Source organism: Rhinolophus sinicus, linkage group LG10 (assembly GCF_036562045.2).
Source record: "Rhinolophus sinicus isolate RSC01 linkage group LG10, ASM3656204v1, whole genome shotgun sequence".
In the NCBI taxonomy this organism is placed as follows: domain Eukaryota; kingdom Metazoa; phylum Chordata; class Mammalia; order Chiroptera; family Rhinolophidae; genus Rhinolophus; species Rhinolophus sinicus.
The window spans coordinates 103,924,494-103,938,375 of NC_133759.1; the positions used below are offsets into that span (position 1 = coordinate 103,924,494).

General features: G+C 45.2%; 1 protein-coding gene across 9 annotated transcripts in view; it reads left to right on the plus strand.

Annotated features, from left to right (window-relative positions):
- Positions 1-13,882, plus strand: part of KCNIP1 (potassium voltage-gated channel interacting protein 1) — a 267,824-nt gene that overhangs the window by 246,782 nt on the left and 7,160 nt on the right. For 5 of the 9 annotated variants that reach the window (XM_074313883.1, XM_019741060.2, XM_019741068.2 and 2 more), the window contains 3 exons: positions 7,036-7,068; positions 11,671-11,795; positions 12,566-12,635. In XM_074313883.1, the coding sequence (XP_074169984.1) occupies positions 7,036-7,068; positions 11,671-11,795; positions 12,566-12,635 (228 nt within the window). The remainder of the gene's footprint in view (positions 1-7,035; positions 7,069-11,670; positions 11,796-12,565; positions 12,636-13,882) is intronic. The other 4 variants (XM_074313884.1, XM_019741075.2, XM_019741080.2 and 1 more) reach the window with 1 other exon arrangement.

Here is a 13,882-nt window from a genome sequence, read left to right on the forward strand (position 1 = left end):
AGCTGAGTCCTGGAGGTGACACATGGCTGTCTTGTCCCTGCCGCTGGGCAGGCAGACATCCGGTCTCCGATGACTGGCTGCGGTCCTTGCATTTGGCAGTTCACGTTCCAGCTGAGGGTGATGTCCAGTTGCCTTCTCCTGTAAGAAATGGACCAAAACAACACACATGCTGACTGTCCGGGTTGTTAAGGGCAGAGGACGTGGAGCCATGAGATAACTCCAGGGGAGGACAGGCAGGACATTTTCTCAGTGACTGTCGGTTATTACGTCAGTGCACCCAGGCTCCAGGCCCCGTGTGTCCGGTGTCCACACACACAGTACTCTGCTGTGTCCCGTGGCGCTCTGTGGACCGAGGTGCTCGGTGCTTGGTCATCCAGTCTTGCGTTTGCTTATGTCCATGGCGGTTAACACAGACTGACAATATTCACTTAAGTCCATTCATGTCCAACCTGAACTGAAAAGTGGGTGCCTCTGACAGAGTAAATCACAGAACAAGAAAAGCCTTCCTCTATTGAAGAGAAGCACACTTAACGTACTAGATCCATCAGGAAAGGCAGAATTGTGACCTGGAAAGTATGGAACAGATGTGATTATTGGTTTCTGCCATTGAGAATGACCCTTCCAACCACAGTCATTACACACCATCAGATGGGAATAACATTTTTTGAGCACCTACTATGTGCATAGAGCTCTTTACATGTGTCATTTAGATTCACAGCTCCAAGGTGGGTATGATTGGTCTAATAACCTTATACCTACCAGGGGCCATGCAATGATTAGATCGGTTGTAAAACTATTCCCGTGCTCTCCAGGTGGCAGCGGGGGGAACCTCCCACCGTTTCTCCAAGACAGGCACTGAATTCCAGCAAAAGCCATGTGGCCCATCTCCATTATTTCCCTGCCTGTGATTATTCTAGATGATGCAGAGTCTATTTGCACACCCACAACAAAGAAAGGGTTTGTTTGCTTGAATTATAGGGGCTGGACCTACATTATGAAATTGGTTTTCAGGCCTTTCACACACTGATTTGTGAGAGTTGAACATACGCCAGCGATTCTAAACTAGAAGTCATGGGAAGGATGGAGCCCGTCAGGCTGGGGGATCATGCACTTCCCTTCCCAAATCCACGCTCAGGGGTTTCATGTTCACAGGCAGAACTAGGCCACGGTGGGAATATTTACATCAGGTAAATTGGGAAATGGGATCAGTCAGGCTTTGCTTCCCTCCCAAGAGCCCGGGTTTGAGCTTTTACCAGCCCACCAAAGCAAGCCCTCCGCTTGGAAACCATCACCTAGCAACTTGTGGAGTTTTCTCGAAAGCAGGGAGCTACTCTTCTAAAAGCAGGTTGGGAGACAGGTGTTCACACCTTCGCCTGACCTTGATCCAGTGAGTTTCCATGGATGAGAAACTCTGTGCCAACCTGAGATAAGTCCTCTTCCCGGGGCAGTTTTCCTTTTCCTTTTAGTGATTCCTCAGTCTCTCTCTACAAGTTCATCTTCCCAGCTTAAAACTACAAGCATCCTTTCTCCCTGGACACGACTTTCCCTTCTCCTCCTCATTTGCAATGAATTGTCTGTCACTTTTGCTTCTCAGTCAAGAGGAGTCACACAATCCCACCCATGTAATCCTCTTATTTCCTGCAGGAATGTTCTAGACCCTCTGTCTCCAGCATGGGGTGGCCACTGTTCATTAACTGGCTTTCTCCATGTGCTGGCACTTCAGGGCAGCGAGCGTCCAGCTGAGACCAAAGGAGAAACAGTGGGACGTTCCCCCCACCCCCCACGGCCACCTGACTGCCTGCTGGTGGCAGGATTTGGGCCTCATTTCACTAATTGCCCCCTGGTGCTGTGGAGACTGCTGGAGCTACCTCTGTAAATCATCAAAAGTGTCGTCCCAGGGCACATTTTCCAGACAAAGAGGTCCACTTAAAACATCACCTAGAGATTTCTTCCTGTGGCGGAGCTGCTGCAGTGACCCTGACGTTTCTGGTTTGCAGCCTCGGCCAGGCAGGGGCTTACCTGCCCTGTAATGCTGCTTTGGGGCTGAGGTGACACAAGCATCCCTAATGTACGTGCCTTTGCTGCTGGTCCTGAAATACTGAGTAGGGTTCCTTCTTTCTGCCAACCCTGGGATCTAGAAGACTCCCTTCTTTTCCAGGAGTATGTTTTTTGCAGTCTTGGTGGAAAATATGTAAATGTTACACTGTCACACGACCAACAGAACTGTGACTTACAGAACTGTGACTTTTGTCACAGTCTGTGTAGTGATGTTGTGGACTTTAAATCATTGCATTACATTTCTGACAATTTCTCCCCTACCACTCTTGCAAGAAGTTGCAAGGTGCATCTGACACTGCCCTTCCCACACACCCCACCCACTGCTCCGATCTGAAGGCCACGCTCAAACACACCCTCATTTGGAGAACAGGTTTGAGAACTAAAATACACTGTATATGGAAGAATTTTCAACTCTGGAAAATCTCCCATCTAGTGGCAGTAGCAGTGCTCAAATACATACATACATACATATATATATATATATATATATATATATATATATATATATATATATATATATGTAGGTAGGACTCTTTCAGAACATTTTCAGGACTGAGGTGTAAATGAATGAGAAATGTATCAATTCAATTTTGCTTAAAAGGGGCAGGAAGGTTTAGAGATTAAGAGAACAAACGCTTGGAGCAAAACATGATTTGAGTTTTATTGAACCAAGAAGACTGAAAGAAAATGTCTGGAACACTCAGAAAATCTTTATCAAGCCTCAGCTCAGCACTCCCGGGACTCATCGTTAAGTTTATAACATTTAGAGCTGATGAGTTGTGTGTGCTGTGTGTGTGTCGAAGTGAGTTTATGACTCACCTCCAAGCCTGGGCTGTAGGAATCTCAGCCTCTAGGATTACATTTCAGGACCAAACGGAACTTGTTTCTCTCTCTGCACCAACACGAATCTTCACCCCGACTATATCGGGGTAAGTCCTCAATCAGAAAGATGACCCTCACCCAGAATAAACCAATGAACCATGATTAAGGGAAGGAGAAAAGATTACATTTTCAGATGCCAGCATGCCATCACTAATATAATCTCTACATAATCAACATAGTTTAGGCAACATTGAAAATGGACCCCCGAAAACACTAGAAATATGATTTCAAGAGTAAGCACAGCATCCAATTTTCTGCACACTGTCACCTAAATAATTTGCAGCTCGAGTATGTCATGCTTATCTTTTAAATTTCCCTCTAGGTATGGTTTTAACAGCATCCCACAGGTTTTGATATGCCATGTAGTTCAAAATACTTTGTAATTTCCATGAGGTTTCTTCTTTGATACATGAGTGACTTAGGATTAGAACCCTATTGCTTGATTTCCAAACATTTGGAGAATTTTTCATTTTCTTTTTGCTCTTGATTTCTTGCTTAATTCTACTGTGGACATAAAACTTTCTGAATAATTTCAACTCTTGGAAGGTTGTTGAGATTGGCTTTATGACCCAGGATATAGTCAATCCTGGTGAATGTTCTCTGTGCACTTGAAAAGGACGCCTGGTATTCTGATTTTTTGGGTGAAGAGCTCTGCATGTGTCAACGAGGCCAAGTTTGTCAATGGCATTACTGTATCTTCTATTCCTTTTATTGATTTTTCCCAGTTTTATCAGTTACTGAGAGAGATGTTTTTAAATTTCCAATTGTGATTGTGAATTTGCGATTTGTCTTTATAAGTAGTTTTGTCAGCCTTTGCTTTATATGTATTTTGAAACTATCTTATTAGTGCATACTAATTTAGAATTGTTGTGTCTCCCTAACAGAGGGCCCCTTTCCTTATGAAAATGCCCTCTTTCTCTCCAGCAAAGTTTCTTGCCTGAAAGTGTACTTTATCTGATGTTCAAAGAGCCATGCCGGCTTTTCTTGATCTGTGTTTGCCTCCTGTATCTTTTGCATCCTTTTCCTTTGAGCTTTCCTGTGTCCTCCTGCTTGCCAGCGGTTTAGTTAGGGCTTGGTTTTCATCCGAAGATGGCTGTCTTGTACTGAAGAGTTTCCATGTGTCTTCGTGAGCCTGCCAAAAGCTCTGTCTGGCTCTACAACTTTTTGACTGTGGCTTTGGCTGAGTTTCTCTGGGCCTCTATCACTTCGGAATCATTAGCAAATGCCTTGAAAAATAAGCAGCTCGGGCTGTCAGGCTTACCGCTCTGTGACCCCTCCAGGCTTGGCCCCTCAAGGCCTGAATGTCTTCGCAGCCCTGATCCAGTTTCTGTCTTCCCAGACTGCTGACGTCCTGCTCCCGTGCTTTGCCCTTTTTGCTCAGTTTCTCAACCGCGTTACCCATGCCGCTTAGAAATCGGCGTACGCCTTGTGCTGAAAAGCAGCACTGACTGTCTCACCGTAATTAATGGGTTTTCCTGCCCTCCAGAATCCTGGCTTTTATAGTGCAGGCTACCTTGGTAGTTCTCCAGTACCTCCAAACAGGTGGGTTGTTAAATTCCCTTTTCCTGGTTGTTCTCCGTGAGAGGGAGCTGTGCTGGAAGAGAGCTTCCCGTTCCCAGGTCTTCTGGCATCTGCGCCTTTGCATAAGCTGTTGCCTTGTCCCTTCTTCCTTCAAGATAAATGATGACCTCCCCTTGAAGCCTTCTCGGCCCCCCTCTCCCCTGCCATCCAGGTGGCATTAGAGCTGCCTCCTCTCAGCTCCTAGGGTTTTAGCCATAGCCATGCTACTCGGACGGATTTGCCAATGAAGAGTTCCCAACCAGCATCCACAACATCCACAAACAGGAGTATTATATTTGGCCCATGCTGTGTATTGTAAGTGTTAGGCTCACTGATAACATCTAAGAACCAGGACACAAACCATCTTTGAATTGTAGCATCTCTTGAAAAATCTAAACATCTGGACTCACTGGGCCTAAATTCAACATGATGATAACTGACTGTATGACAGCTGCTTCTGTTTCATGGGGCAATGGCTCCCCCGTACAGCTCTCTAGGGTTGTATGCCCATCCCCTGACTCATCTAACTTACCTATCGACTAGTACTGGCATTTGAGTTTCTAATCCTCGGTGTGTGTGTGCCTCCCCACTGGTCTGAGAATTCCATATGAACAGACATGGTGTCTTCCTCTCTCTCCCGATACCTATCCCATCTCTAGCATGCCAGAGACGATCCATCCATATCTGTAGACATATCGCCACAAAAATGCTACCTAAGCATTTTTAGTGTAGTGAAACTATTCTGTAGGATACTGTAATGATGGATACAACATTATACATTTGTCAAAACGCACAGAACTATACCACCCAAAGAGTGAACTCTAATGTGAACTACGGATTTTAATTAAAAATAATATATGGGTCTTGGCTCATCAGTTGCAACAAATATACCACGGGAAACTGCGAGGGTGGGATGTGTGGGAATTCTGCATTTTCTGTGCAATTTTTCTGTAAATCTAAAACTATTCTAAAAATTAAGCCTATTGGAAAAAAATAAATAAATACAAGTGCTACTTAATCAGAGTGATACAAAGAGGTCAACTAAATCCAGCAAAACAATTTTCTCCCATGAACTTCATGTCAGGAGACAAGAGCAGAAACACCAATGGATACCCACCTGCACCACCACTTTAGGTGGTACAGATCGGGGCGGTGGGTGGGGAGTGAGTCAAACACACTTAAGGTGGTGGCTGGGCTGCCTGACACGCTGTTGGTCAGGGGTTCTTGGAGGGCAGGAGGAAGTTCAAGTACTGGCCTAAGGAGAAAACCAGGCTGTGGGGACAGAGCCAGAAGTGCAGTTTCCAGGCTCTCGGCCTCACGCTGAAAGGTGCTGGCTCAGCTAGTAAATGGCCATCAACTGTGATTGGATGGCCACCAGCTGTGGCTAGTTGGCCTTCAGCTGTAACCAGTGAGCCATTGGCCACTAATATAAGTGCAGTGGCTACGCTAGCAGAAAAATGGGGGCCAGCAAGAAAATGGTGGCTGAGCTAGTAAGCGCAGATTGCAGCTAGTAAATGGGTTTGATTGGTTGGCAGAAAAGCGGACAGCAGGTTGCAGATTGTGTGGCTCCTGTTTCCTGTGTCTCCAACCCAGCCGCCAGCGAGATTATAGTGGTATGACTCCCCTACCTATGGCTCCATGGGTGTTCCTTTTTGGCCTCACCATGTCCTGCGTTCTTATGTGGGGAGCGGGAGCAGAGACCCTGCCGGACGCCCCGCACAACACAGGCTGATCCCCAAATAGACTCCCAGAGGGAGAGCGGCAGATAGAGCCTCTGTTTCTCACTCTCTGGGATCCCCCGCTCCCCCAAATCCACCATGCCATGGAGGATTTTCCAGGTCTGATGTTGTGTCTTATGTTTGATACTCAGAATAACAGGGAACTTCATTCACCTGCATCCACTCTGCTCAGATGTCCTAATGTGCTAATTAGTTTTTTTCAACAGCCCTTTTCCTTTTTCTGCATCTTTGTTAGTTATCAGCTTGAGAAGGGATGAGAGAAGCAGACTTGTAGATTGTAAGCTCCGTGAAAGCAGGGAACAGAGTAGTTTCATTCACCAATATATGCATAGTAGATACTTCATTGATAACTGTTGAGTAAGCAAATAATCCTGCAAGATAAGCAGCTTCATATGACCAAGGAGCAGGCAGTGGGACCTCTGTTGCGGAGGGTATCTTATAAGCCACTCCAGTCAAACATGCGGGTATTTCCAAGGCCCATTCATATCCGTGCATCCTCTGCCCTATGCCATCCCATCTCTCTTCTGGCTGCATGGCTGCATGGCTGCGGGCATGTTCAGTGAGCCCCCTGCTGGGAGTCGTGGGCACTGCAAGGTGACCCATTGTTCTTACCTGCTCTGACGGTGGGAACAGGACAAGAAGAAGGTCAGCCCAGCTCTGCAATGAGACCACTTCCAGTATGTGGAGCTGGACAGTGACCTGGACACCCTTGGAGCAGACTCTCCATGGGGAATAAAAGTGTGTTTTGCTTTTTTGATGAATGGATTTGGTAAAATGTTTTCTTACTTTTTCCTAGACATCGCCTGGTGGTATTACCAGTATCAGAGAGGTAAAAAAGTTTAAACTAACTTGACTACTTTGGTCACTTTACTTTCATAGGAAGAGCTTTTTAATCAAGTATATATTTTGTGGTTAGCCTTCTCTCTCACCAGATTTCCATGCCCCTGGTTAACAAACCCCTCCTATGTAGAAACAGTGGGAAACATTCCTGTAGAGATAAGTTATAGGGAAAGCTTTGCTCCCCTCAGAAACTGGTACGTTTTCCTCTCATGGGCAATAAAATATATGTAAGAGCTCAGAGCCAATGTGTGGCTCAAGTGTAGTAACTGCTTAGAACAAATGACCTGAATTTCTATGTTCTCTTTTCCCTGTGGTCCCGACCTTTTAATCTAATCACATTTTCTGAGGCAGTTTTTCTTATTACTTTATCTCTTATTATTTTATTATATTTATTTCATATAATCAGCTTCAAGTCCTTTGTGAAACAAAGTGGAATGTGTTTAAATAAACAAATAATGAGAGAGGAAGAGGGGGGCAGCCTGAGCCGTGCGAGGTCGGAGAAAGGTAGGCAGGTGAGGGGGTAAATAGGCGCAGATCAGGAGCTCCGAACTGAAATGTCTGTGGGGCCAAGAAAGTAGCATAAATGACGTAAATGAAGGGAGCGAGGCTTTGGCAGCTCAGAGGGAACAGCCCTTGCTCGGCTCTAGTCAACTATTGTCTTATGAGAACTCGAGAGCAAAGTTGTCAGAGAATCCCATTTTCCAAGAAAAATCAGAAATCCAAATTTGTACTCGAATCCCTCATCTTTAAATACTGGCAACTCATTAAAAAAAAAAAAAAATTAAACCACATTTCATAGGCCAAACCAGACCTATCTTTGGGCTGTGTTCATGCTAAGGTCCAGCATTTTGTAACCTCACAACGGGGTGGGTGGGAGTAAAGTCCAACCCAGAGACCCCATGGTGGAGAAACTGTTTTCCAGTCCAGGGAGGAGGAGACACCATGGCCTTGGTCTCTGCTCATGGCCATGGTCGTGGTCAGGGACCTAACAGAGGAGACGCTTCCCTAGAGAGGAAGCCAAAGGCTTGCGTCCTCTGACCACTCACGTCTGAGGATCCAACTTGTACAGAGGCCAGAGCTTGTAGGGAGGGGAACTACTGCAAGGCTGGCTACAAACCAATTTGCAGTTTGTGCTCAAGTCAGCAGAAGCCATTTGTAGGGGTAACTGGGGGCCAGATCTGTAAAAGAGACCCTGGACTGGCTGGATTCTAGGGCCAGTTCTGTCACCAACTGGCTATGTGCCCTAGGACTCAGGCAAAGCCATTTAGTGACAGAGTTTGGAAGAGCTCACATGTGCTGGAAGCCCATGACACGGGCTCCATGTGCTTAACAGATACAGGAACTCGCTGACAGTACAAGCAAGAGGACATGATTCAGTGTGTTTTCTTTTGTGAGGGTCTAAAGTTTTCATCCCACACTCAGAAGAGCCTGTGACCCAAAACATGAAGGACCACTCATTCTGAACCATGTTCTCCAATCTCTCCGTCAGCCTGGGAATTTCCTGTACAGCATCCTCCACTGTTGGTTATTCTGTCTCACCTTAACCACTGTGACAGATAGTTTGTCACTTTTTAAGGTACTCATAGTTAGATAACTATATCTGTTAGGACACCCATCATCCTAACATTCCAATGGAGAGGGCAGTCGTCACCCACTGCCCACCACACACAAGGTTTACTAAGATAACTGCAGGAAAACATTTTACAGATTAAAAGTACTTTACAAACAGGAGGTATTCTGTTCATTCTTGGTATGTAGTGCTCACCATAGTATGAAATCTCTAGGCTGATTTTTATCTCGCTCATCCAAACTCAATCTGACTTAGTAACTAGCTCAACATTATTTTTAGTAACAAAAATAATAACAACAAGCAACATTTGGCCTCAGGGACTCTTAACAAACGTTAAAAGAAACTATCAAGCAGACTCTCCACCTGTGAATTCTGTTTCCTCTTCCTCCACCCAGGGAGCTTGGCCACCCCTCTCCTTCTCCTGGGACCTCCTGGGTAGCACCCAGGGACTCCCCAAGGATAACAGGAGAGGCAGGAAAACCTCTGCAGCCCCTTCCGAACTTCCTTCAGAATATTTTTACAGTGGCCAGAGCTATAATGCATCCCAGGAAAGGGGGGCAGAGCTGGCATGAGAACATGGGATGCTTAAACATGGGCACCCAGAGAAGGTTGTCACAAGTACCGACAACTTAAATTAGTGTTTACCATTCGCATGTCATGACACACGAGGGGCGCCATCAGCACATTTTTACAAAGGAATAGATTAAAACTGAAAGCAGAGTACATCTCACATAACTGAAGGAAAGTATTAGTTCATAACATTTTTGCTTATATGTAGATGTACAGTGGATTGTGACGCAAAATGTAGGTCTTACTATAAAGCACAATACGACAGAAAAGCCGAGAAACACTGGGTTGAGCCCCTAATGCCCACAAGCAGGCTACTTCCAGCATCTTGCGTCCCAAAGACATGAATTTCCTTCCATAAGTGACGTTACCACAGCCGAAATGAGAGGGTGGTGAAAAAGCAAAACAAGACAAAAGCTTGGCAGTCAACATTCAAATATTCAGATATTACGGAATCACTTTGATAGGGAAATTGATTCTGATACTCATGCAGCAAACAACTCATTTATTAATAAAGTCCAGTTCTACCTTCATGAGGTGGGTTTAATGTTTGATATTTGAGTAATTACTTAGTGCATTTTTAATAAAAGAGATGGTAAGTAAGCAAGCGCAGTTTCTGAATCAGATTCTCTCAAACTTCTGCAAAAAGATTTTCCTGAGCTTGTGAGGAATTCAGTCACAGATTAAAAGAAATAAGACAATATTGCAAAAAAATAATATATTTTAGCTTCTAGATAAGGTAACTTGGAAAGGTATACTAGATGCCTTCAAAAATACATCATTTCTTACAAAAATACATTTACGTCTTCCTTAGTTACATTTTAATATAACTTTTACCTCTTTTTACAGTGTTAAATATCTGCATTTTTAAAATAAAATTGCTATTAAGTCTAAAGCTAGAAAATTTAAACCAACAATTTGATTTCTCTTTTAAAATGAGTTAACAGTATATGAGTATTCTGAATTAGACTTATCTGGGGCTTTTTTGTTGTTTGAGAATTGGCCCTTTGATTTATATAGAAACATTGTACTTAGTAATTGCTACTTGTTAGCTACAAACATAACAACAATTAAAGGCTCTGTAAGAATTACAAGGAAATTGGCCACTTGCTACATTGTCTAAAGATTATCTTATTTATGTTGAATAATCTGCCTTACTCCCAGAAAGATAAAGTGCTATGCATTGCCCAGTACATAAGAAAGATGACAATTAGGAATTGTTACCAAATTCTTCTGCCTCTCCCTTGAAAACTTACCCAACTGTCCAACACCTCAGGGCAAGGTACAAGATACAAACTCACTCTGACGGATTCCTTTCCTATTGAAATCAAAGTATCAAAAGGAAAAGTGGCAACTACAGAGAGAATCTGTCGCAAAGAGACTGATACTGACTGGAAATGATGCAATGCACGTACTCACCCTGTTCTCCATAGAAGCTCAGCCTGCCTCACTGTCCGTGGTCATGGGGTGTGAGGAGTATGTGTCCGTTCCCAGCAGCCTGCCCATTTCTCACTATTCTTGCCAGCCCAGACTTACTGTTGTTCGATATATGGATTAGCTAACGTCTGCACAACAACAGTGGGCATCTAGAAAAGGTTAGGTGGCAATTGATTCTTGATTGGAGTAAATTTATAGAAAGCATTCTGGCAAGGCCCAGAGGAAAATACTCCCTTATCCTTCTGTGATGGTAAAATGTTGAAAATCCCACTTATTTAGATTTTGTGATCCTTCCATAGGAGAAGGGCAGATTAAAGAGTTCTCTCTCTAATCGACTGACACTTTCTAAATAACTAGTGCAAAAATTATATTGCGTTATAGTCCAGGTAAACTACTACTTAAGACAACTGTTTTTAGAGCCCTTCAAATGCTTCGGAAGCTTTCGTTTCTATAAAGTCGCTCCCATTTAAGTCATTTTCCTATTATTTAAGGCTATCTAGTAAATATTACAAAACAATACTGTACAATATATTCATATTTTTAAATTAATATTGAACATGCTATAATTTGAACTTTTTGCTAAATCACACTAGCCTTCCCCTAGTTGTCCCAAGTGGTGAGAATTTACTCTATTGTTTAAAAATAGATTTGTTTCCTTTTACTGTTGGAGAGCATGAATCCTCTCACTTACCTGTGTCTCTAGAATATTCAGAGAAATATTCAGAGAAAGGGAAATGTTTTCCTCTGGACTTACTTTTAGCACCTTGGCCCTCACCTCCACTAGGAACTCGTTTCTCTCCAGCGCTGAGCCTCCCTCCCTATGTGGTGTGTGACACACCTGGAGTAATGGCTGGACCGAGTGTGAGACAGAAAGTGACTGGGCAGGGGTTTCAGGCAGGAAGGTCATCTGCAGTGTGACCCCAGCCCACGACCCTATGTCCCAGATCACCGTTTGACAGCCCAGACGGTGGTCTGACAAGGGACCAGCCACTCCAATGTCATCTCCTCTGGTTCCAGATAAGATTGAAGATGAGCTGGAGATGACCATGGTTTGCCATCGGCCTGAGGGGCTGGAGCAGCTGGAGGCCCAGACCAACTTCACCAAGAGGGAGCTGCAAGTCCTGTATCGAGGCTTCAAAAACGTAAGACCCGCCGGCCTCTGATGGCCCCGGCGGGACTTCCCACTTGGGACTAAGCTCTCCCAGATGCCAACAGGACCCATCAGGGAGCTTTTCCATATGTGCAGTTGTGAAAGGAAGGTCCACTCTATAAAGGGACATGAGGGCAAAATTACCTGGTTAGAAAGGCAGGGCTGAGGCAATCTCAGTCGGTGGGAAGCTGACCAACAGCCCAGACACTTCGCAGGATGGCACAGCCTTGGAGAATTCACTCCGCCCAGGTTCTAACCTTAGCATAACCAATTCACAAGGTCAAAGTTTTTGGTGCCCCAGAAACAATGGGAGTTATGTCTCTTGCTAACCGAGCTCACAGAGACTCATATTGTAAGGCTGAATGCCAATATATTAATTTACTACATTATTTCATATGTTACACCTCATCATAGCCTTGTTGGGAAGGTCCTGTTAGCCCCGTTTTACAGGTAAGGACAGAGGACTGCAGACTGACTCGCTGAAAGTCACCAAACTTAGAAGGGGCTGAGCTGGGAACCAAATCCAGGTCTCATTCCAAAGCCCAAACTCTTTCCACCTCCCAGGACCCATTCTCTGATAGACTTAGCATTTTGCAAAGCAGCTTCAGTCCTAAGGGGAGTGGGGGGCTGCCTCCCAGCCACTCACCTTGGACACACACAAGTCCCTGCCCACCGGAGATCACGAGGAACCCTAGGCCCCAAGCCTACCACTCCTGGGGCGGGTCCCCACATACTCCCACTGACCGTCTCCCTCTCACACAGGAGTGCCCCAGTGGTGTGGTCAATGAAGAAACATTCAAGCAGATCTACGCTCAGTTTTTCCCTCACGGAGGTGAGTCCAACCTCAAAAAAGGTCCTGCGCAGCTCCCTCTCTGTTGAGCAGCCTTTCCTTCTCCAAGTTCACGCTCCTTGTTATCTGCCTCTGCCTTCACATTGGGGAGAATGCAGAGCAAGATTCCTCCTTTTATTGCAAGATGTGGAGTTCGCTAAAGCTTTAGCAGAAAAGAACTCTGAAAATGGACTCTCTCCAGGAAAGGAGGGGAGGTTGAAAAAGCAATATCATAAAGTCTCATGACAGTTCTAGAAAACAGGTATTTTTATCCCTGTCTCAGAGCGGCTAAGCAATTCACTTAAAGTCACACAGCGAGCAAATGGCAGACCAAGATTAGATCCCATACGCATCTGACATCAAGCTTTGTCGTGGTTGCGCCACCACTGTGCCACACCCGGAGATCTCCGTTCTTTTCCTTGTAACAGCTGAGGCAAGCTAGAATTTTGAAAAAGAACTTTAGTAGATACCAGGGGCAAGGAAAGTAAACTAATCCAAAAGATGCAGGAAGCATAACGCCATGCTCATGAACCCAGGTCAGCGAGCATGCCAGGCCCACAGGTGTCCTGTCCCCTGCCCAGCTCCTGCGGGAACTCACTTTGCTCCCATGAGCCTGGGATATCAGGAGCTCTTGCTGTGGCTTCCATGTATCACATGCCACCTTACTTCCTGCCCCAGAAGCTACTTCCTACAGGACCCTTCCCTGCGTCCTAAGGAAGGAGACACTCAAGAGTCCCAAACACCCCCTGAGCTCCGCTTCTCACAGGCCCTTCGGCAGGAGACAGGAGCCTTCTGAGGTGTGGATCAAGGCCGGGGTGCCTGCTCAAGGGGGGGTGGCAGCTTCGTCCCACGCAGGCCCCGGAACTGCTGAGTGTTGAGTTCTATCGAGCCGCTCTCTACCGAGTTTGGACTACGTGGCCGGGCAAATGGTGGTTTTGATGATGTGACTCTGTGAAAAGGTTAACATACTTTTTCAAAAATGTGAAGACATTTTCGTGTTTCCCCGAAAATGAGACTGGGTCTTATATTAAGTTTTGCTCCAAAAGACCCACGGAGGCTTATGTTCAGGGGCTGTCCTCCTGAAAAATCATGCTAGGGCTTATTTTCCAGTTAGATCTTATTTTCGGGGAAACAGTATGTCTTGCCACATCTCACTGTACAGAGATGGGAAAGTGAAGATCAGAGAGGCGGTTTAGATGCCTGCGGTCATATGATGTAGCGACAGAGCCACTACCCAAGCCCGGGTCTGC